The sequence below is a fragment of the Bacillus rossius genome, chromosome 3, assembly GCF_032445375.1.
Source record: "Bacillus rossius redtenbacheri isolate Brsri chromosome 3, Brsri_v3, whole genome shotgun sequence".
NCBI lineage: Eukaryota > Metazoa > Arthropoda > Insecta > Phasmatodea > Bacillidae > Bacillus > Bacillus rossius.
The window spans coordinates 68,335,904-68,360,268 of record NC_086332.1 but is presented as its reverse complement, the minus strand read 5'-3'; the positions used below and the strand labels follow the sequence as shown (position 1 = coordinate 68,360,268).

Here is a 24,365-nt window from a genome sequence, read left to right as displayed (position 1 = left end):
AAAAGACGTCATTCAGAAAGCAAGTTAAAAAAAAATAAAGAATGCAGCCATAGGCAGGGGTGCCAAGGAGGGTGGAAATAGGAATATGATAACTGCACCTTCATTAGCAGTCAGAGTAAAGACCTGCAACAAACTTTATTACACTCTCTCACTCTCTCTCTCCCTCTCTCAATCTCTCTCGCTCTCTCTCTCTCTCTCTCTCTCTCTCTCATTCTCTCCTACGGTAATAAAACAGCACAGAAAGCAGACAAAAAAAAAAGAGGACCGAGGGTTAACCAAATTTCTTATGCACCAATAAATTGAGACAAGGAACAAAGACTTCACTTGCATCCATGAAACTCTACTGATGAGATAGATATGGTGCAATCCATATTCGAGGGCAATCCTTACGATGAAAATGTTGGATTTTTATGACCCAAACGCAGGAGCAACCCTTATGCGGGTAAATAGGGTAAGATGTTCCCATTGATGAACGTGGATACAAGTAAGTGTCCGACGGACTGGAAGTTGGAGCAGAGAAGCGCAACAGCAGCAAGGTGGATTGTGTGAAAATTTACCAGTAAAATGAAAATGGTTGGGGATATAAACCATAAGAAGAAGCATTCTACTCAGTAAATTAATTTTCATTTTTCAACATTTTTTGTTCTATGCAATTTTTCTATACAATACAGTTTTTGAGCTATGATGTGAAATTGAACATTTTTAGAAAGTGTGGGAATCTAACTTTGGGCTTAGAATTTGATCATTATTTGGATGTTATGAGTACACGTTGTTTCAAGAAAATCTTCTGCCGTTGTCAGTTATCAAGGTTACACTGTAGATACCCACACCACTGGATGGTACGTAGTCTGACTCAGGCCTGACTCCCAGTCTTGGCCTGCTAGAAGAAACTGACGACACTCACTGAAGGTGGAGACAATGAGCTGATGTCTGGCGGGGCTGTCCTATCGCTGATCCGTTTCATGTTTATTGGCTGGGAGCGAGGTATTGCCATCTGCACACATTTACACACAAACAACATCAAAATTTGATAATTAATTATAACTGCTAAGAAAAGATGCAACTGCCAGAGAACATGCCTGGTTTAGGCTGACATATTATTATGAAAATATACTTTCAGGGCTGCCTGAACAAGGAGGAGAATGTCCACAAAGAGTATCATTTTGTGATGGGTCAAATCCCAATTTTTCTCAAATCCAAAACTCAAATTCGAATCCCAGCATACATAGAATATACTTCTCAAATCCGAATCTTGGTGTCCAGGGACAAAAATAAAATAATGCACAAGAAATGAAAAATATTAACTACGGTGTTGAAACATTCTAAGCTTTAAATGGATGTTTCACAAACTAAATTTCAGAATCAATACATATCGTAATTTGATTTATATAATAACTTGTTAAAAGTACAATATTTTGGAGAATGGTAACAGGATTGGCACGAAGAAAAAAAACTGACCTGGTAAACTTCAGAGGTTATCAGTGTTGAATTTTTTAAATTACGTACTTTATTTCCTCTAATATTTTTTTTCTTTGAATCTTTTTCCTTGAATATCTAATCCTTCTAATAATAAGGATTTTATGGTATTTGAGGATTTGATTGGCCCATCCATATTATCAACGCATGTTTAATAGCAAACCTTCATGCATCAAGTCATACAAAACAGTAATACATTATTTGAGCCACTGCATATGGCCAAAAAATTAATCTCTGAATTCATAATTCTACAACTCTACTACCTCAAGTATGTTAGTTTACGACAGCTTTTCCTAGAAATAAGTCGTGAAAAAAGTATAAAGTATGTGAACTGCACCTTACAGTAGGACAACACTGGCCATAAATACTGAGGTTCCCAAATTTCTGTTGATACAAAAATAAACTGAGAAATACTTAATTCAATATAGTGGTCTTATCCTTATCAAAACCATCACTACATAAAACCTGTTATTAGTGAAAAATACAGTTTGAGTAACTGTAGTTGTTTTTACTGAGTTTGGCTCAGCTCGAATCAGTTAAAAATTTGCAGACTCATCCATCCAATTAAAAGATTTTTCATGCAAATTTAGAAAAAACAAATAATAAACAGTGAAACAGTGAAACTTTTCAAAAAGAACTGTTTTTGTAAATCTCTGCATTAATTACTCGCACAATTAAATTTTATATCAAAGTTAGCAATAGAATAAATGAGCTTGGAAGTGTATTGGATGTTCATGTTTTTACCAGTTTAAATTTTCCATTGTAAATCAAACTTGTTATAATACAGAGAAATGCATGGAAGGGTATAAGTTAGGTGCTGTCAATCTTTTGGACACTAACAAGCGATGAGGCGACAATACCTTCCAGATGAATCATTTCCAGATAACTGACTACTGCATACTGAAAGGCCATACTATACAAGATAAACCTTACACATTAGTACTATATTACATTTTGATAAACACCCACCCCTCAAATAAACACTGTTCAGTTTTTGCGATTTTGAAGTAATGAAGACAATAAATTATGGCATTATGTGAAATAGTGTGGTCAAATATTCGAAGCAGCACTCACTTTCATACAAGGTAATTTTTATTTCTGTGCATGCACAATGGCAACGTTAGTTGTCTAACATTAAACACAGTGCGACAAATTAATAACATGAAGAATTAACAAATGATAAGCTACCTCAATAGCTATTTACTTTAGCCCAATCACCAAAGCACAGTAATTTAACCTACTCAGAAACATTTCCAACACTGAGTGTTGAGCCAATGTTTACATGACGAAGGGGTGCTAGAGTAGTACGTAGCTAAGTGTGCACTCACCCTGGTGGGAGACGGGGAGGGCACCAGCTGCTGGTACGCCTCCTTCTGCGTGGGCACGGGTATTGGCTCCGAGATGGGCAGGGAACTGGGGCGAGGGGGGCTGGCCAGCGCCACATGGGCTCTGCTCACCCTGCTGCAACACAGCACATCAGACACCATGATACCAGTCTTCCATTTGCTGCTCCCAACAGACAAATGTCTGAAACTACTCATTTCAACAGAGCCATTACGACTTAAAGCAGCTCACCAGATCAAACACCAATTATGACAGCTGCAATGAGATTTTGCTGACAATTATATCAAAATCTGGATTACTTTCAAGTCATGGAGGAACATGAACATAAACACCCTTTTAAGTCTGTAACTGAAAAGAAAACATCTACGCCACGCTCTAAAACACTTAATAAGTGCATTATATCTTTAACCCAATAAGCATTAATAAAAAATCTAGGACCAAAACTTTTCGGTACAGCTTAGTAAATATTTTTTACAACGCTGAAAAGTGTTATTGTCCAAAGTATTTATACACAACCAAACAAACTACAATAAGGACTGATATTATACAAACATAGGGTAAACTGAAACTGTATATTTACAGTGAATTAACACTATAAAAGTATTAACAGATATGGATTATCCAGGACTCAAACCACATCTTTACTCAACGGTGAACACTACATTTCCTCTTGACCAAGGCCACCTCATCCAAGTGACAAGTCGGGCTCCAACTCATTACCCACTACTCGACAGTGGGGCTCCACGGAGCCCACGACTGACACTCACTGCCTGTTGTCTGCGTGTCCGCTGTCACTGGAGTGGTCGGAGGGGATGTTGGCAGGCACTAGCACAAAGTCGTCCGTCTCCTCTGGGCTGGAGCTGCTGTCTGCCTCTCCGCGGCACGACACCGGAGACCCTGGCACATCACAATCCAGCTTGTAAGTTGCAGAACCCTGCCCTCCTAATTAAATAATTTTTCTTTTAAACTTTTTTTATGCATGTAAATATTTCTTAAAAAGTCTTTCTAATGATATTTTACCGTTTGTTATATATTTTAGGGTTGATATTTTTCACTTGCTATGTTTTTAAGAAGGTATTTATTATTTTATTAGACATTTTCTATCATTAGTAATTTTTATGTAATTTTTCACAAATGAGCCGCTGTTCTAGATTTTTACCTTTTTAGGCCTACTTTTTCAGGTTTTTCTCAATAAGTTTAATTTTGCAAAGTAATTCGTATTATAATTATTATTCTTAATTTTTATTAACGTGTTGTAATATAATTATAAATCACGGGACTGTGTCTGGGCTGGTGTGATGGTTAGAAAGAGAGGCATGAGAGGCCTGTAAGTGTAAGTGAGAAAGGAACAGTGCTTCCCCGCCAACCGAGATAAAGACAGTAATTCCCCCCCTGCATGGGAACCGGGTGATAACTGCTCTCTCACGGTGTGGGAGAGAGAACGAGAATGGAATTCCCCGATTTCGATGTGAAATTGAAAAGAGACTGATCAGGGGAAGCCCAGAGTTCTGTGTGTAAAAGGTTTTTTCATGTATTGTAACTTGTTCTCTGATTGGCTTGTATCTGTAAGAGTGAATGAAGAGTGCGTGTGATTGGTCGGTGAGGTCATGTGACGTCTACTCCCTGCGTGGAGGAGACGAGTGCATGAGATCACCAGTCGTCTGTCGATCGCTGCCACAGTAGGTCGCGTTCGGTGGCTTCTCGCCAATTTATAATGTAATTTATTAATGGATAATTTCACGTTGGTGGTCGGAGCCAGGCCGAATTTTAAATCAACCTAATTTGTTTTATTTTCTTTCGGACAATAACTTAATTAGAAATTGCGGCCACCTTCGTCGGCAGTTGGCTCGGGGCGGAATTCGTTTTCGCTGGGTGCGGTCCTCTTCCAGGCCGCACCATCTTCGTGTACTTGCAGTAAAACATTACTGAAGGACTTCATCTACGTTATTATTTTTCGGTAATTTCTCATCATGCGAGCTACCAGCAGATTTTCGACAGTCAGATATACATGTGGAACGAGTGAATGAACAATTGTAAGTGTTTGGATTCGTCGGAGCATTCTGTTTGGAAAAAAAATAAAAAAAACAACAAAAATTACAATCGGCGTTGAACTGTTTATTTTGTATATAACGAACCGTTATATTTGGCGCCCGGCCGCGAGGCTTGAATTTGGACACGACCCTGTGAGCAAGACGGACATTTTCGGCGCGAGTGAAGAGTTCCAGAGACGGCGGAAAGCTGTACATCGCGGGACAGAGCGACCCAAGGCACCATGGTAATTCAGGCCTATCTCAACGCGGGACTTCAGGACCTCATTGCCAGACATCGAGATCGTTACTTCGCGGGACATGGCGGGATGAATCGCCGAAAATAGCAAGTCGAAAATTGGAACAAAATACTTGTATGCATTGTTTTTCCTCTTTTTTGAACATTTAAATATTTGTGTTAAAATTTTTGTAATTGGTATAATTCATTATGACGATTAGTAGCCCAGTTGAGGTTATGGGGGGGTCAGACCAAATCATGCAGTTACTATTGGTAATGCAACAGGAAATGAAACGGGGATATCGGGAACTTATTAAGGGACAACAAGAGTTAATACAGAAAATTGAACAGGGTTTTACATGTCAACAGGAATTAAAACAGGACCTTACTAATAAAATTGAACAGGGACAACAGGATCTTACTCTAAAACTAGAACAGGGTCTAGCACAAAACACGCAGGAAATAAAACGGGAATTGTCACTGATGAAGGATGAAGTTATTGAACAGATAGCTACATGTACAAACAAAGTAGATGAGTGTGCAAATAATGTGGCAGAAATGCAAGTGGAAAGGGAACAAACTGGTTTAGGAACTAGTGAAATGAAAGTGATAGTGTCAAAAGAAAATATTGAATTTATTGTGCATGATGTACATGAGCATGTAAACATTGAGAATGAATGTGAAAAATTCCTAGATGAGGGAAACAGCGAATGTTTGGACAATGTGGTTGAAAAAATTAGTAAATGTAGAGTTAATGGACATGTGAACAGGTTTTTGTGTAAACAGATGAGAACAGTAGAAATTGAAATGAAAATGTTCTCAGATAAACTTAAAGATGAGTTTACTAAGGAAGTGAGCAGTGAAGTGAGTTTTGCAAACTGCGGAGAAATCATAAAGGGGAGATTTTGTCAAAATGTAAGCAGTAATGTACGAAGATGTCGGTTGTGTGTACCGAATAGGTTACAAACTAAAAATTTTGCCCTGATCCATGTGAGAAAAACTGTGCAACATGATCAGAGATTTTGGGTGTGGAAGCATGTGTACAGAACTATCGCCGAGATAGTAAACAGTTTTTTGTTCTGTTCAAAGGCAAAAGAAAGTAATAGTAAATGGACAGGGGTGATGCAACCTCTGGAAACAGTGTGTGTTGGCGTGTTTGGCCCACGGCCTAGATGGAGGGGTGTAGTCAAATCCAGTTTTGTGGTGTTTGATGTTTTTTAAATTTGTTGCCATGTTTGCCATTTTTTTTTGTAAAGTTTTTCAGAATTTTTTGGTATTTTTTTGAATTGTGTACTTTTTAATAATGTTTTGTATTTTGTAGAGTTTTTGTATTTTTTGAAGAATAATGATAATAGAAATGCACGAATAAGATTATGACAGCAAATTTTTACCAGATTCTTAGAGAGAAGGAAGATAAATACATCAAAGTTAATGTGAATATTTCCTGCTGTAATAATAATAATGGTATAAATTCTTTTTGAGTAGACAGTTATTAAATATTATGTGAAAAAATGCTTTACATTATGAGAATTTCATTGCACTTGGCTAATGTTTTTTTTAATGTTATGTCATGGGAAGATGTTAACTGAAATTTATTATGAGTTTTTTTTTTTTTGAAAATGATATACATAGTTTTGAAATGGTTAAAGACTTTAAATGAAAATACCACATATTGGTAATACTAAATGTTTGTTTTGGATTGATGACAGGGTGACAACATCCTATATTAAAGGTATGAAGTGTAATACTAAACGTTAATGAATAACAGTCGTCGAGTTTTGAAGCTACAGAAGCAGTTGTGTGTTCATGATGGCCAGAGTTTAGGTGAATTTTTGTATTGCCTTAAATAATGCAGCAAAGGTATTTTTCTTGGTGTAATGTGTTTTGTGAGGCAGCTGGGGGGCCAGGAGGTTAATTTTAAATGTGTTTCCGGCATGGAGTCCGATGTTTTTTTTTTTTTTGCAAGGGTGCATCCCTTCTCCTTGGTCGCTCCCACCCCTCATCAAGGTTAATTTTATGTGCTGTTGTTGCTGAGAAGGGAGATATTGTTTGAAACCTAAGGAAGAGCATTGGTTCATGTAATTTGTTTTTGAAGACTAGAAGCATACGTCTGTATCTTAATGAAGTATTTGTCATGCCATGACTGTAGAATTGTCAACTGGTTGTTTTGTGGAAATTTAAGTATGGTATGTAAAGCATGAAATTTGATGTGTAATGACAAGTGCAGTGTATATTTGTGTATAGCTTTGTATAATTTTTTGTTTTAAATTTTGTCAAAAGGTTAGCCGAGCTGACTAGCAGCTAAAAGGGTTGTAAATGAGTAGAGGTGTAAAAGTAACGAAAAAATGTGTACCCGTATGTATTCGTTACTATAAAAATTAGTACTCGTTACTTTCGTATCGTTACTCGTTACTTCTGATACCGCATGACATGGCACATGCTATGTTATGTAACAGCATCGAATCGAGTCGTATTTCGTACGCGTACAGTATGACGCCGCGTAAATAAAAATAAATCGAATATAAACAATTAAAAATATTTGATAATTAACAGCTTTTGTTAACCAAGAAACAATTAACTCTCATTAGAGCGGCTTTATTATAATATATCTTTTAAGATAAGAACATAAAACGTGAAAATACACGATTATAAAAAACAAAAATATTTATAATTTGTAAAAAATACTTTCTTACGTTGTTTCTGTTCGAATCTAAAACTTTGTCTACACACACAATACCTTTAATAAACAGTAAAAAACTTGGACGACGAATTTCCAAATCATACTTTTATTAATAAACAAACATCGTTCTTTGTAACGAATACGCGCGCGCATGCGTGAAACATACGAAAGATGCGAGTAACGAAATGCATTCGTGTGTAACGTTTCGTTACTCGTTACTAGATGCCGCACCCGTTACTCAGTAACGAATACATACGGTTTGCTACAGCTCTATAAATGAGCGCCCCTTACCTTTCGGCTAGCTCAGGAGTTAGGAATGATAGAAGGAGAAGAGAGTTGGAAGGACTGTATGTATTTGTTATATGTAATAGGTTAGCCGAGCTGACTAGCAGCTAAAAGGGTTGTAATTTAGCGCCCCTTACCTTTCGGTGAGCTCAGGAGCTAGGAATGATGAAGGAGGAAGTTGAAGGAAATGTGGATAATTTTTATGTCTGAGGATAATGATGTTTTTGTGTATTTTTTATACTATGGTTAGTGATACTAAAAATTGTAAGTGAATAATGTAAACAAATGAAAATGCAGTGTGGATAAAGAATTAAGTTTGGATGTATTTTGGTGTAAATATTATGAGGTTGTGTAACTTTTTAATAAGAAATTTTGAATATGATGAGTGATAAGATAGTGTGTTATAAAAAAGTTTTTGAAGTTTCAAATAACTAGTTTAATGTTTTTTGGAGTTGTATTTGTTGTGGAAAGTTTACTATGGGAATTTCTGTTTTGTAGGAAGTTGATACATCGGTTTAGAAGTTATAGTTCATGGGTTATCAATGTTGAGCAGACTAGTCCTAATTTGGAAATAAGTGTTGTCCAGTGGTTGAAGTTATGATAGAGGTATTGTGAAGAGTCTTAAAGTTTTAGAAGTTGTTTTTTTATTTTGATGGAGTTTAGGAAAATTTTGTGTCAACAGTTTTAAAGCGATAGTGTTGTCAAGTTTTTATTAGTGCAGATATGAAGAATGGAGATTTTGGTTAATTTGTGAGTTAAAGTGGTTATTTCAGGGGATTTGAGGAGTTTGTCATAAGCAGCAGAGAATAAGAGTAACAGCGGTTTTTAAGGGATTTTAAAGGAAATAATGTGTTTTGAGGTTTTTTATTGTCATTGTCGAGGTTTCTGCCGAGGTGTAAGTGTTTGAGAAGTTGAAGTTTTTGTGTTTATTCGTCGTCGTTGTTAAGGTGGTCATGGAGACGTAATTCCTGGAGCTTAAGATTTTCGTTGTCGTTGAGGTAGTTATGGAGTTTATTGCAGCTGGTGTTGAGGTTTCCACAGTTGTACAAGTAAGTTGTTCAGAGTTTTTTGTTGTTATTGAGGATTCTTCGTTGACCAGGGGGGTGTCTGCTTGAAGCTTGTAGAGAAACCAGTTTCAAAGTTATTTGTATTTTGCACTGATGAGAGGGAGATAACCATTTGTTAAGAATTGTTGACACTTTGTAGAAATAGACACGTTTTCAAATTTTTGGGTGCTTATCAAAGAATTGAGATTGCAGTTTTTAAGTAACAGTTTTTTGAATTTCTATATAAACAAGTGTTTTAATTACTGGATGCATTTATTTCTCAGGATGTTTTGTATTTATTTTGTACAGATTAGTTTTCACTTTTGTAACTTTTCAATTAAATGTAGTGTTAATTTAATTGAAAAGTTGGGGGGGGTAATGTAATGTTGCAAGACCCTGCCCTCCTAATTAAATATTTTTTCTTTTAAACTATTTTTATGCATGTAAATATTTCTTAAAAAGTCTTTCTAATGATATTTTACCATTTGTTATATATTTTAGGGTTGATATTTTTCACTTGCTATGTTTTTAAGAAGGTATTTATTATTTTACTAGACATTTTTTATCATTGGTAATTTTTATGTAATTTTTCACAAATGAGCCGCTGTTGTAGATTTTTACCTTTTTAGGCCTACTTTTTCAGGTTTTTCTCAATAAGTTTAATTTTGCAAAGTAATTTGTATTATAATTATTATTCTTAATTTTTATTAACGTGTTGTAATATAATTATAAATCACGGGACTGTGTCTGGGCTGGTGTGATGGTTAGAAAGAGAGGCATGAGAGGCCTGTAAGTGTAAGTGAGAAAGGAACAGTGCTTCCCCGCCAACCGAGATAAAGACGGTAATTCCCCCCTGCATGGGAACCGGGTGATAACTGCTCTCTCACGGTGTGGGAGAGAGAACGAGAATGGAATTCCCCGATTTCGATGTGAAATTGAAAAGAGACTGATCAGGGGAAGCCCAGAGTTCTGTGTGTAAAAGGTTTTTTCATGTATTGTAACTTGTTCTCTGATTGGCTTGTATCTGTAAGAGTGAATGAAGAGTGCGTGTGATTGGTCGGTGAGGTCATGTGACGTCTACTCCCTGCGTGGAGGAGACGAGTGCATGAGATCACCAGTCGTCTGTCGATCGCTGCCACAGTAGGTCGCGTTCGGTGGCTTCTCGCCAATTTATAATGTAATTTATTAATGGATAATTTCACGTTGGTGGTCGGAGCCAGGCCGAATTTTAAATCAACCTAATTTGTTTTATTTTCTTTCGGACAATAACTTAATTAGAAATTGCGGCCACCTTCGTCGGCAGTTGGCTCGGGGCGGAATTCGTTTTCGCTGGGTGCGGTCCTCTTCCAGGCCGCACCATCTTCGTGTACTTGCAGTAAAACATTACTGAAGGACTTCATCTACGTTATTATTTTTCGGTAATTTCTCATCATGCGAGCTACCAGCAGATTTTCGACAGTCAGATATACATATGGAACGAGTGAATGAACAATTGTAAGTGTTTGGATTCGTCGGAGCATTCTGTTTGGAAAAAAAATTAAAAAAAACAACAAAAATTACAATCGGCGTTGAACTGTTTATTTTGTATATAACGAACCGTTATAAGCTGGCGTTTGGAAACAACACAGCATGCCTGCAGTCATTTCTCAACACTGACTGTAACCTGCTACAATACTTCTTAATTACATTAACAACAATAAAGCTAATCACAGATTCATGATATCATGGAACGCAAAATACTATATAATTTTTCTTTCCATTTCTTAGTATCTAAGACAAAGAAATTTGAATTTTTTTTTTTAATTTTCATGATTACAGCCACGACAGACTTTGTAAAACAAATTTTCTCTCTAAACAGATAAAAGGTACATATGTCAGAGTGGAGAAATGTTCAGAGTTTTGTTTCATTTTGCATTCATAATTCATTTTGGAGACAACAGTCTTTGTGAGTCATTTGTGTACTGTCTCCACCTAGACTTTCGGTGGAAAATAAGGTAAAGAGAAAATATAAACTTCTCCTAAGCATCTGTGCTTTTCATAGACAAACCTTGGAGAAGCGTCACCTAATATAGCTAAGCGATGGGCAGGGTGCCAGAGTGTGGAAATAACACATCAAGAAGAGAGTTTCAGTGGACAGCTTTCTGATAGACCAGCAAACTGCTGAAGAAAAACCAAACCGGAAATTTGATGCAACCCATTTTAAGGCTTGGTCTCATAAGCCATGTTGATTTTTTTTTTTCATAATTACTTTTATTTAAGAGCTATTTCTAGAATTTTTAATTGATACCTCCGTTGCATCTGTTGTTCTACAACAAATATTTTCAAAAGATATTTACTTAGTGTAATATTATGAGTGTAAAAAGACATACAGTGGAATCTCAGTACTAAGTACTTACAGGGACCTCAAGTTTTTGTACTTAGTACTGAAAGTACTTAGTACTGAAACATACATACATATCATCTTTACAAAGAGAAAAAAAAAAAATTAAAAAATACAAAAATAGCGATATTGTAAGATACATTATTTTTTAGCCAACATCTGACTTCAGTTTAAACATTGGTGTGTATGTATAATTTAAGTTTAGTTACTTTTAAAAAATGTGTTATTTCAGTTTGTTTTTGAGCTTGAATGATGCTCTGTTGAACTAAATGTTCTATCTCATATTATGTCTTCGCAACTGCGACTTGCTTTTTTCCTTTGTCTAGTTCTCTGAGTATTTCCACTTTTTCCTTAAGCGTGAATTGCTTTCGTTTCTTTTTATCTCCATTTATCTCATTTTGCAGCACAAATACAATGCGGTGTCTAAATAACGTAACCTGAAAATAAACTCAACAATAACAATAAAATATCCCGGCACAGACGTCAAACAGTATATTAGCGTAGCATAACACTATTGTCTAAATAATTAATACTACTCTCAAAATTCCATGTTTCGATGTATCGAATGGTGTTGTGTTGCTCACGTCGCATACTACGTATGGTATAATCTATGGTAGTGCGCGCAACTGTTTGTAACTTTGTTTTCAGGGTTTAGAGGTTAGATAATACGTTGTGGTGGTATTTGTGTATGTTTGTTCTACAACATTAATCATTTAGCTGGAAATTTATTTACCAGTTTAAGTAAATTTTGGTGTAGTAATGCCACGCTACGAGTAGAATTTATACGTTATAGTGAAAATATGATACTTTAAACTGAAACCATTTTGCATGGTGAAGATACGATTTTTGGCGGGGACTTAAAAAAAATACGTTAAAGTGAAATATACTTTATAATGAGGTACGTTGTACCGGTATTCTACTGTATAAGTGATGATTATAATGAAGAATTGCATGCATAAATGCAAGGGAGGTATCAAATTAAAATTATAAGGTTTAAAATCAATAATAGATTAGCTAGTGTACATGGTACAAAAATTTTATTTAATTATTTATTCCAACCCCTTGTAATAATGGTTTGTCAGATCAAAAATTGTTTCGGACTGAAGTTTTACAGTTATTAGAAGATTTACAATTAATTGTTATATATTTTATCGGTTACCTAATAAAGGAGTTAGTATTTTTTTCCTTTCCCCTGTTTATTTCACCATTAGCAGCAATGGTTGGTTGTATCAAAAATTGTTTCAGCCAAAGTTTTAAATAATATTTGTAAGGTTTACAAACAGTTTGAATGGATCTGATAGTGTGCTTACTAAGGGAGTTATTAATTTCTTTGTCTTTCAACCTCTATTATTTTCCACCCCTAGCAGTAATGGTTGGTCGTATAAAACATTATTTCAGACGAAAATTTTAGATAGTATTTTTAAGTTTTACAATAAATAATAACGGATTTAACAGTGTACAAGGTACAAATTTTATTAATTTTTTTAAAATTCTAACCTTCTGTTTTTCAACCCCTTGCAGCAATCGTTTGTTGTCTTATCAAAAATAATTTCTGACAAGTTTTAGATAAAAATTATAATATTTACAAACAATCTGAACGGATTTTATTGTGTCCCTACTAAGGCAGCTATGAATTTTTTTGTCATCCAACCATTGTTTTGCCCACCCCTTGCAGTTATGGTTGGTTATTATTAAATATGTATTTAGACAAAAGTTTTTGATATTACTACTATGTGTTATAATACATTCAAACAGAAGTGATATTCCTCATATTATGAGAGAGATAACAATTTTTCTGTTTTTTTCAAAAAAAACCTTTCCCATTTCTACCCCTTTGGTTGGATTTTGCACATTAACAAACTCGACCGTGATTTTTCATTATTAGATTTTATGTATAAGATTGAAAATGATTGGTGGAAATTTACGGATATTATCATGTCCATAATAATGTGATAGCTAATAAAACTTTAGAGTTACTTTGGTTTTGGGGTCAATTGACCATGAAACAAAAAACTATATTAAATTTTTCAGAAAACTATACCATGGTAACGGCCACAATAAGTATATTTTCTTTGACTCTACCTAATAATGTTATAGCTGGAGTTGCAGTTCAAATTAATTAAATTATTTCTCCTTCTAATAGGTTTTGATTATAATATAAGATTCAGTACAGTTATTATTAAAATTGATATATTAATTAGAAAATTATAATTCTTTTTGCATCATTCTAGTTAGTGAATTTTTAAAACACATGACGTTTGAAAATTCCTGTATTGTCATTTTTAAAGTGGGGAAAATTGTTCTTAACCAGAACATGACAGAAGAAAATAGAAATGACATAAGGTAAAAGCACCGGTAGTGGACACCCTTAAGAAATTATTTTTTAAAAAATCTGCTAAAAAAATTCCTGAAAGCACAAAAGTGGTTAAATGTTATTAATGTATGCATTGGCCAATTATCCAATCCTTCTTTGTCATCTAGAAACGTGGATTAACAATGAACATAGCATAGTTATTAATATAATAATTTTTAAAAATAATAGTGTTCTCATACCAGTAGTGGACATGGCAAAATTATACGTTTTCCTAGTAGTGGACACAACATTTAACCAGTGGTGGACACACATTGAAATGTGCAGAAACATTTGCAAAACTAATTTTATATTTACATAAATAAAGAAATAGAGACTAATACAGTAATTTAACTTATTGGGATTAAATTTAATTATTAAATTTTTGAGCATAAAATTAACTTAACTTAATTGTATAAGACAAAACTTGAACTTAAGCAACATTCTACACAAAAATCAAAAGATAAAAATGCAAACTGTCTTCAAAGTTTAGGTAATGTTACCTGGGGTATGAGATTTACAAGACGAACAGCAAGACAATAAAAAAAACCACAAACACTGCAGCTTTTAAATTACATTTCAAACACATCTACAGGTCCACTGAAGGCGTATTTCATCCTGCCTCCATGAAGTTCAAAGTTTGGGTTTGGCAAAATGCCCACAATTTGAGTAACGTGAACATATGAAATGTCATTGTCCTTAGGTGCAAAAATTTTCTTGGATGGACCAACTGCTCTCATCCCCATTACTTGGATATTGGCACCTTCTAATGTTTGTATTATGCATACATATCTGTACTTTGTAGCCAACCGTTTTCCTCCCATAAAAGTTACAAGCACAAAGGCTCCTGGTTGTACATTTCTCTCATTTGGCTCTTGCAATATGAGTTCTTCTTCAGACACTTCACTCATAGCGTCCGACGAATCTAGCAGAACGAGATCCCGATCATCTTCGGAAGATGATGTATAGTCTTCATTGCTGATAGTTTTGCCAGTAGGCATTAGTGGCTTCTTTTCCAATTTCTTCCTATTCCTTTCTGCAATTCTCTCTTCCTTTTTCTGCTGAAGTTTAACAGATCATCCTTCGTTACAGGAAAGCCTGCTTTAGCAGCAGAAACAATCCACTCAACAAGAATGTCCTCTTCCTCTGGTGTAAGTCAGGAATCTGGACCCATTCTCCTTGCAACTGGGCTTTTCCCCGAGATTTTGCTATGTAGAGTAATTCGTGGTACTCCATGGTTCGTAGCTGCTCTCTTGATGCTCAGACCATTCTGCACATCTTTTATAGCAGCTTCCATTGCTGCATGTTCATATCGCAGGATGGACCGTTTTGACATTGTGGCCTAAAGCAAAGAAACAAGTAGAATTTTTAATATCTGCATTTTATTATTCAATACAAATTTGACATTGTTGTATAAAATAGATCTACACGCCAAGCAGTATGTGTTAGATGTATGTATACTCTGCCCTAATTATGGGAGACCTTTAGAAAAATAGATACGTAAATTTTTATGTTGTCAAAATACAATTATATAAATATTAACCAAAGGTGGACACACAAAAAAACCAGTGGTGGACATCTGTGTCATCTATTGGTAATGTTACGAATTTTAAACTGGAAGTCATAGCAATTTGTCAATGTTATATAAACATAACTTTTAAGTGAAGTTGCACATGTTTTAAATTTAAAATTAAATTCACCAGTAGTGGACATGTGTGTCCACTATATGGAAATGAGAGGTTACGCATGCCAGTAGTTGACACCCCTCATAACAGGGCCATTTTTAAAAATATTTTATCATACGAACATATATTATGTGCCACAGAATATCTATATTACTATAAACACAAGACATCTTACCTACCTAATCTAATACTTAGTAAAAACGTGTCTAACAGCACTTACCTCCTTATCACTTTTGACAACAAATGGCAAGATTTCTGGACTTCCTCTACCGCCACTCAGATTTGGCGCGATTAAAAAGTAAACATGGGGTGCTTTCCGAAAACAATCATATCGGTTGTGTCACAAAAGTCGACTTGTAATTATCAATTTTTTAGGTACGCGATATATAGACCCAACCTCTTATTTTTTTATTCAAAGTCAAAAGTGTCCATTACTGGGTGGGGTGTCCATCACCGGTGTGTTTACCTTACTGAAGTTAACAATTCTCCTGGTCATGTGAATATTTTTGATTGGTAATTTCATAGTTTATGCATTTATTACACATTATGTTAACAAGAAATGTATATTCGGTTATTTGAATAGTGAAAATTACAAACGTTAAAATGAAAACATGCAACAAATGCTTTTCTAAGGAAGCAAAAGACAGAGGTAAGGTTTAGCGGAGATGAACTCACCAGGCTCGGATGGGTTGCACTCCAAGTGGGGCGGCACGGGGCTGGCCGCCGGGGGCAGAAACAAGGTGCCAGGCGAAGACGCCAGCTCAACTACACACACACACAAAGACTTCACCATCACAACCGACCAAAAATACATCATATAGAAAGTAAAAATAGCTACTACCTTCATGACAGTTATGTATACGGTAAATGATATTTTTCAGGTAATCTGACACATGCCGCAGCACCCCTGCTCAATATTCACAGCCGCAGCCCCAACTGCCAACTCTATTAGTGCCCGGGTGCATGCAGAGTGCTGCTGCATGACCTTGGAAAACTCAGTCTCATCTGCTGAGAGAGGGAGGGAGGCAGTGCCTCTTCCGCTCTGTACACCGTCTAATCAACATGCACCACGATCAGCCCCGTGCTTGTTACCACTTCTACCGGCCAGATATGTGATAAAAGAGGGTGTAATAGCTGTGATTGCCAGTTGCTGCATGGTTGCTGAACTGCCTTATCACCTCAAAACTCAATGCCTCAACTTGTTTATCTTATACCTACCAGAATTTCCTGTACTTAAAGACTTTCAATTCACAACTACAATGCCGATTCAAACATAAATTTAAAGAAACTTCATGCTTACTAGAAGACAACAAGATCATTGCAGGCAAAATCTTTTAAGCATACATTGAGGGCGGATGGGTAGTTCTGCTTCCGTATTTTGTTTTTAAATGGTATTTTTATGAGAGTGAAAAGGGCGATCGCATGTTTTTAGACCTATTTTTAGTACAGATTCTTGAAAGCATCTAAGGGCCTTGCATTACACCTTTATTTTCATTTCTCTGCCATTTAATAATGTTATGGTTACCACTCAAACTTCATAGTTGCCCTATGCACGTCAAGAAGACTACGCATCAGTTCACAGCCTTGAGCTTAGAGGCGACACTGTATTAGAAACACCACCTCACTAACACAGATACATCCCTGACTAGGCAGGCTCCTTAAAGACCTTTCACTATAATAGTTCCAGTCTGGCACTAGAAACAAGGAAACAAATCTACATGCAGGTGTTAGCCTAATCCTGCCAAACATAATTAATTCCTTTTAAGAGGTTGAATAATAGCTTTCTTAATATTATGGGTATGACAACAAAAGAAAATATAAGCCACCAGGCAACTTCTTTAAAACATAGTTGGCATGATGACAAGGACAAGTATAGAATTTGTAGACAAAAACAAGTATAAAATTTTTTTTTGCATGAACGAGCAGGAAGAAAACATGAGTGATCACTAGAGACCCCAAAAAATGGTGAAAGAATTATGCCATTGGCGGTGTAAAAAAAACCTCATAGCTGTACATATAAATGAGGAAAGCGGTGTTTACGAATATTTTATATTGTAGATAAAAATACAATTATAAATAGCTGTTAAATTTTGTATGTGAAAAACTGCTTTACATAAACAGAAAAAGTAAAAACTTCGTTAAATAATTAATTTGATTAAACATTATTAATCTTTTTGATTACAATACTTCACATATGATACCTAGGTACTACTCATCTCAAGAAAATACATATTCTCAAATGGTACTTTGGTACAGTTTTAAAACCTGTTTTGTATGTCAGTTTTTTCTATACAGTATCAAAGTGATGTATTATTTTGCAAAAAAAAAATTGTTGTAAACTAAAGAACACAGGCTTTACAAAGACTAAACACGTCTTAACAAAGTAAAAAAATTCGAGATATTCCATTAAAAATCCTAAGTTACAATACACACTATTTCAATATCCAAATTCAATTATAGTCTATCTCACTGTACATACTAGAAATTCTCCTCTGCAGGCATGTTTGGTTGGTACACAAATGTGTAACACAACAGTTACCATAGTTCTTTCATAGGCACTAGAAAGTAGCAGACTCTGCCTTACATCGGCCCACTTTGTCTGTCATTTCATCACACAAGAATACAATCTGTTTGTCTTCTACAGCGTACCTTACTGCTTCCTTATTTGCCTGACCAATTTTTGGGACATACGTTTCTCTAAGCATGTTGGCTGATGGCAAATCCCCTGCACCTAAAATGTATACATAACTTATAAATATATAGAATTTATCAGGTTATCGCTGAAATATTAATGGGCTAATTTACTCAAAACAATTCTTAGCCAACCCTAACCTAAACTTTTCAAGATTACTGCTGGATTACAGAGTCAAACCATCAATCAGTCAAAAATATCTTGTGGTGTGCTCAACATTTCACAATGCAATCCATCCTATTTATGTGTTTGTTAATCTGAGGTACTTGCATATTTTATTTGAAGTAAAGGTAAGTTGGCCCTAAAGGTAAGTTAATCGATAATATTGTATGCCTACATATGCTTATTTACTTTTATTAGAGGGGGAAAACATTTCTAAATAAATAAGGCTAACCTTCAACATGGGTGTTAAACCATTCCCTCATAGCTGGATGATCAGCTTTTTCCAAAGGAATGTTAACTTACAGCATCAAATTAACAAAATTAAAAACAAATTCTTGTTTCTGCACTTTCAGGCTTGTTTGCTTTATTCACGCTGTCACCTATCAAGATTTGTTTAGACTAGTGATGGGTCAATTCCTGTTTTTTCCCAGTTCTCGGTTCGGTACTAGTTCTTAAAAATCGGTTCTCGGGATCTCGGTTCTGACTTAAACAATAAAATAAATATTATTCACACATTATTTATGAGGTGTTTTAAGTAATAAACTATTTATTGTTTTGGCTACAAAAAAAGCACTAAAAAGCCTGTATCCAGACTTATATCTTCAACAATTTACTGTTTCAAGTTACAGTAAACACACCAATCTATTAAAAATGTAATATGTATTAATAAAAAAATTAATTCAAAATAATATAGAGAACACTTAATAAAACTAAAATTTACTATATTAATCTACTAATTACCTCAAGAAATCTACATACACCCTCCTTTAAAACATAGGAATAAAAAGAAAATGTTACAATAATGGAAATAAATACAATGATGGTGAACTTTCAAAGAATTAAAATATTAATTTGTTCATCAAACTTATTGCCTATATTGAATTCAGTTTGTTTGCACAGTCAACAGTAAATTACTGCCACACTTCTGATGCCATTTCTTACACAATTTGCTCTATTTGGCCAGAATAATTAGAAGTGTTGTCAGTGTCAACAAGCATTTCGTTTGACCAGCCAATAGTAAAATACATCTACACATCCATACACCACTTTACTACTAATACTAATAATAATAATAATAATAATAATAATAATAATAATAATAACAACAACAACAAAAAAACTTCCCCTTTCAAAACAATCCCGTTTACCTAAAAGAGAAAGCTACTATCCATTACGTTAGATGGCTGCAGATGCAGTGAACTTACAGTCCAAAGCACTGCACAAAAAGCATTAAATTTTAGAATGCCGAAAATTATTACGGAAAATTTTAAATCAATCATTAATTCTATTAAACAAATATTCTGTGGAATTTGCACTTTTAATTGTTCTTTATACACCAGTCATCCTTACGTGTCAACGACTCAATTAACTGCCTATTTTTAAAAAAAAATTCAAACAAACATGGCGTCTTTCTGTTCTCACATCTCAGCTGAGGCACGTTATAGAGTTGCACACATCTATGAACTACATCTATGGCACCTTCAACTGTTATGTTTTGATTGTAAAACGTACTTTGTTTACAGATGTGACGAGAACATTAAATATTTTCACGTGTAATTTATTTTATAGTTAGAGACGAATATTATTCCACAGAAGTCCAAAAAAATAATTCATATGTGAATCGGACGTGAGTTGAGCCATTTCATGCTGCAGTTAAATTGTAGTGAAGGACTATTTTCGTATAGGGTTTTGCTATACTGCCGGTACCGGTACCGGCACCGACATTTTAGCTGCGGTTCTCGGTGCCGGTTAAAATGCTGAGAACCGTAGGAACCGAGAACCGAGAGTTTAGACACTGTAGAATTTGCCTGACAAAATAATTCTTTTTTTTTTGTGTGTGTCATTTGCCACCCACACGTTGCAGAACTTGCACATCTAATTTTGTCCCGCTGATTAAAAATATAAAATCCATCCGATTTCATCTCTCTTTCGCGATCAAACATTGTCGAAGTTTTCGGCATCTTAGCCATAAATTCAATTGTATCACAAAACTTAAAAAATGTGGAGACTGTATTTGTAAACACTCATAGATATGTGCACGCAAAAATGACTGCCATCTTAGCTCCATGCGATTAAAGTAGGTTAGAAAAATCGACACCAGTGCGCCTTGCTGCAGAAATGACCATTATTCAAAACACAAAAACTGTGGACAGTCAATTTTGTTATGTTGGTAGTGCGCACATATTGATTGTTGACATTTGTTACATTTTGTTTTCATTTGTGATGGCAATATTTACTGCTTGTATACAGAGTAATAAAAATACGTGGACTTCAGTAACGTGTAAAAACGAAGATAATATTATGGCACTAGTCTTTCAGATCTGCGTTTATTTCACGCCTATGTTTATGATGGTGTAAATAAATAGAACTTGCGACATAAGGACATCATTTTGTGTGTAAAAGCGTGAATTTCATGCAGAAAACTGAGAATTTCGCGACTATGTCCAAATCAAAGGAAAGTCGCAAAATTTGTTTAAAGTATCAAATTTTCGTGTTATTTCGTGAATTTCGTGCTTTGCCATTTTTCGGGGTCTCCAGTGATCACTCAAGAGACTGAATCAATTAGGCTAGTGTCCTCAATGGAAGGATGAGCCTCACCTGAAGTGGGATGGGGCGGTGGCGAGGGTGCCACCTCCTGACGACGCTGCAGGAATGGGTGGTTGAAGAAGCTGTCGAAGGGCAGGCGGTCTCGAGCGTTGCGCCTCAACAGGCCGTTCAGCAAGTCCGTCAGCTCCGGCGACGTCCCGGCTGGGATCCTGCAAATACACGGCTAGTCGTAGCATAGGTTGCCACGTACCTTCCCTCTCCCTGCTCACCCGCATAAAAACTAAATATAACTAAATGCAATTGAGGATACATCATTAACTGCAGTATATAAAAATATTGTATCATTCTTTTATTTAATTTATGGATCAAAGTGTATTTAAAACTTTATTAATGGGCATGCTGCACTAAGTTATTAACACCAAACCCTTTCAGCAAAAGTAATCACATCATGGGAAACTCTTACTGCTACTAGTTGCTCAAGTATTCAAATCATTTGGCGCTATGTAGAGGGTCCAAAAACTATTAAGTTTTAAGCTAAAGGATTTAATAAGTTAGGAATATACTAAAGTCATTTACTTTGGTAGTCTTAAAATGCTCCCAAAAAAACCTTTAGTCAAGATAATTACAATTTTTTTAAACTTTTCTTTAAAAACAAAGGAAAATGAATTTCGATGAAAAATGCAGTACTGTGTCAACTAGTCCACACTGCACAAAAATACGATGTTTTGAACAAATAAATACAGCAGAATGGTTCTAACGTAATCTGTTTTTCAATCAATATCCAACCAAATAAAAAAACAAACAATAATAATAACAATCAACATTGTTTGTGGTTTTCAGGAAAGCAAATGAAAAAGTCCAGCAAACTCCAATGCAAAATTGCTTATACTGATTTGGAAAAACCAAATTCTAAAGATTCATTTGCAGAGCAATGGCAAGATATACTGAAAGCACCTGGTTCCATTCTAAGTTCTTATTTAAAATTACCACTTAGTTATTTTTGTTTCAAATATCCCACAAAGAGCAGACGACATCACTCACTTGGGGGCAAGGTTGGAGTTCTTCTCGTAGAACTGCTTGAGGGCCTGTGGGGTCTGGGCCTGGAAGGGGGCCTTGCCGGTCAGGCACTGGAACACGATGGTGCCCAGGCTCCACAGGTCTGCCTTTGCGTCGTACTGCAGCGACATTATCACCTCGGGGGCCTGCATGAGCACCAACACAGTGCATAAGTATTGCACCTTCTGAACCAATCAGTTATGCATTTGCATCACATACTATTACAAAATTCATTGCCATAAATCGAGGACATGCCAATTATTGCAATATCCTCGCTACCACAAAACATAACCAATTTTTTTTTTTTTAATCTCTACATTCCAATGGTTTTTGTATTGCTCACCAAAGATAAACTACACGCAATATAAATACAGAGAAAACATAGGTTTGTATCTTGATGTGAACAGAGAAAATTTTTACCAACGTTCAAATCTACTGTTTACCGTGTTGTTGTTTTTAATGAAATAATTGATTAATCTGCAGAAATAATTATAAAAAGAAGTATGAAAGTCTTTGATCTAACTGAGCAAACAAGGGAGTGGTTGTACAATGGCAGTTTGAAGGAGAACGGAATGAATTTCAGTGCAAGAAAGTGTTGAGCATAGACCCATGCGAAGCTTCAATTAAGCGAATCAATCGAAGCTATTTTTAATATTCGATTTGACTTCACCATAAAATTTGCTATTTGTTTTATTTGAAGCTTAGCATTTGTTGCAAAGCTTTAAAACAATGGAAGCCTAAGATTTTCTCATGAAAAAATATTTTAATTTTTTTTTTGTGTTGTAGATGTCGATGTGCTACTTGAACAAAATTGCACACTTAAAAAAATCAAAAGCAGTCACTCCATTTGCTTTTATGAATGCTCAATATTAATATTATGCATGGTTATTTTATGATTTTTATTGAATATTTTTATATATATGCCCCAATTGATTAATCACTTAAATCAGTGTAAGCATTAATAAAGATAAAGATTATATTTTTTATTATTAAAATAAGTGTAATACAACTTTGCAGAGAACAATATTAACAATTTGATTCAACTTTGTGAATATTTTAAACATTCGATTTATATTCGCTTCGTATCAAAAAACTAGTATTTGCACGGGCCCAGTTGAGCATGCAGAAACATCAGGATAAAGAACAAGTAACTGTCTATAGCCTGATATCAGGAGGAGAGAACCTGCAGAAGTATTGTACAGTACTCCAAATACCTTGGAAGTGTTGTCAACGGTCACAGGGAAAACCAAAAGAAAATAAGTGGAAGAGAAAGACAAGATGACGTTCTGTACTAAAGGGTAAGAAACTTTATTTGAAACCAAGAAGAGCCAGATAAATTCAAATGTGTAAGACAAAGAGATACTATGTTACAACTTCAGAGAAATACTAACGGCAGGGCTGAGAATCTATGTGTAGAAAACATACATGTACGATACAGCATTGTAAGGAAGGAGTCTTCACCTAATATAGTAAATTACAGTTTTATCAACGAAGGTTTATATTTTTTATTAAAATTAAAGTAAAGAAAAAGCAACAAATATCTCTATAATTAAACAAACTTAACTTTAATTCAAAACTGTAACATTTTTACATGACTTTTGTCTATGGTTTGATGATACACCTAGTAATCAACAGGAAGTCAGTTTTCAAAGTATTGAAATTATTTTTATTGAAATATTTGTAATTAACTAATTTATAAAAGTTGTTTATGTGTGAGAAAATATTTATTTATATATAATGCAGGACCTTCACATAACAATCTCACAAATTATTAATTGACAAACCCCATGTGTGGCCTGATAGATTCCCACTAAATTCTGAGTATTAATTGCTGCAAAAAAGTAGAGCTGACTTTGTGGTAATACACAGCAGAAAATCATGTATAAAATGTAGAATATGAACACTACAAAAAAAACCTGTAAATCCCAAGTGCACCAATTTGTTTCTCACTTATTTACTCAAACTGCCTATTAAATAGACACATATGGTGGTTCATAATTGTTACAAAATATTTAGATGACTAAAATAATCATAACCATGATTTGAGAACCAATTAGAGAAATAAAATTTTTAAATTTATCAAATCATTATTATTGTAAAACCCAAGTCTCTGAAAAGGAGATTACAGAGATTTCTGAATGGAGTTGGTATTACTAACACAAAACATAAAAATGTTAATTTTTTTATAAAATTAAATTACAAAAATAATACAACCTAATACATACGTAGCATCAAAACCATGAAGTTGAAGGGGAAAATAACCTAGAAATTTCATACTTATTGTTTTACGTAAACAAACACACTTTTTCTGATCAAACATGTTACAACACACATTAAAATGCACATTAAAAAAATTATTTACGTGTAAATGCCACACAAAACTAACAAAAAATTAAT

At 34.8% G+C, this 24,365-nt stretch overlaps 1 protein-coding gene across 2 annotated transcripts in view; it reads right to left on the bottom strand.

Moving 5' to 3' along the window:
- The window catches only part of LOC134530849 (serine/threonine-protein kinase ULK2), a 90,741-nt gene that overhangs the window by 52,713 nt on the left and 13,663 nt on the right, over window positions 1–24,365 (bottom strand). Inside the window, exons 9-14 of one of the 2 annotated variants that reach the window (XM_063366103.1) lie at window positions 21,954–22,114; window positions 20,964–21,121; window positions 16,187–16,276; window positions 3,588–3,717; window positions 2,805–2,937; window positions 905–994 (exon numbers count right to left, since the gene is read on the bottom strand). In XM_063366103.1, the coding sequence (XP_063222173.1) occupies window positions 905–994; window positions 2,805–2,937; window positions 3,588–3,717; window positions 16,187–16,276; window positions 20,964–21,121; window positions 21,954–22,114 (762 nt within the window). The remainder of the gene's footprint in view (window positions 1–904; window positions 995–2,804; window positions 2,938–3,587; window positions 3,718–16,186; window positions 16,277–20,963; window positions 21,122–21,953; window positions 22,115–24,365) is intronic. The other variant, XM_063366104.1, reaches the window with a different exon arrangement.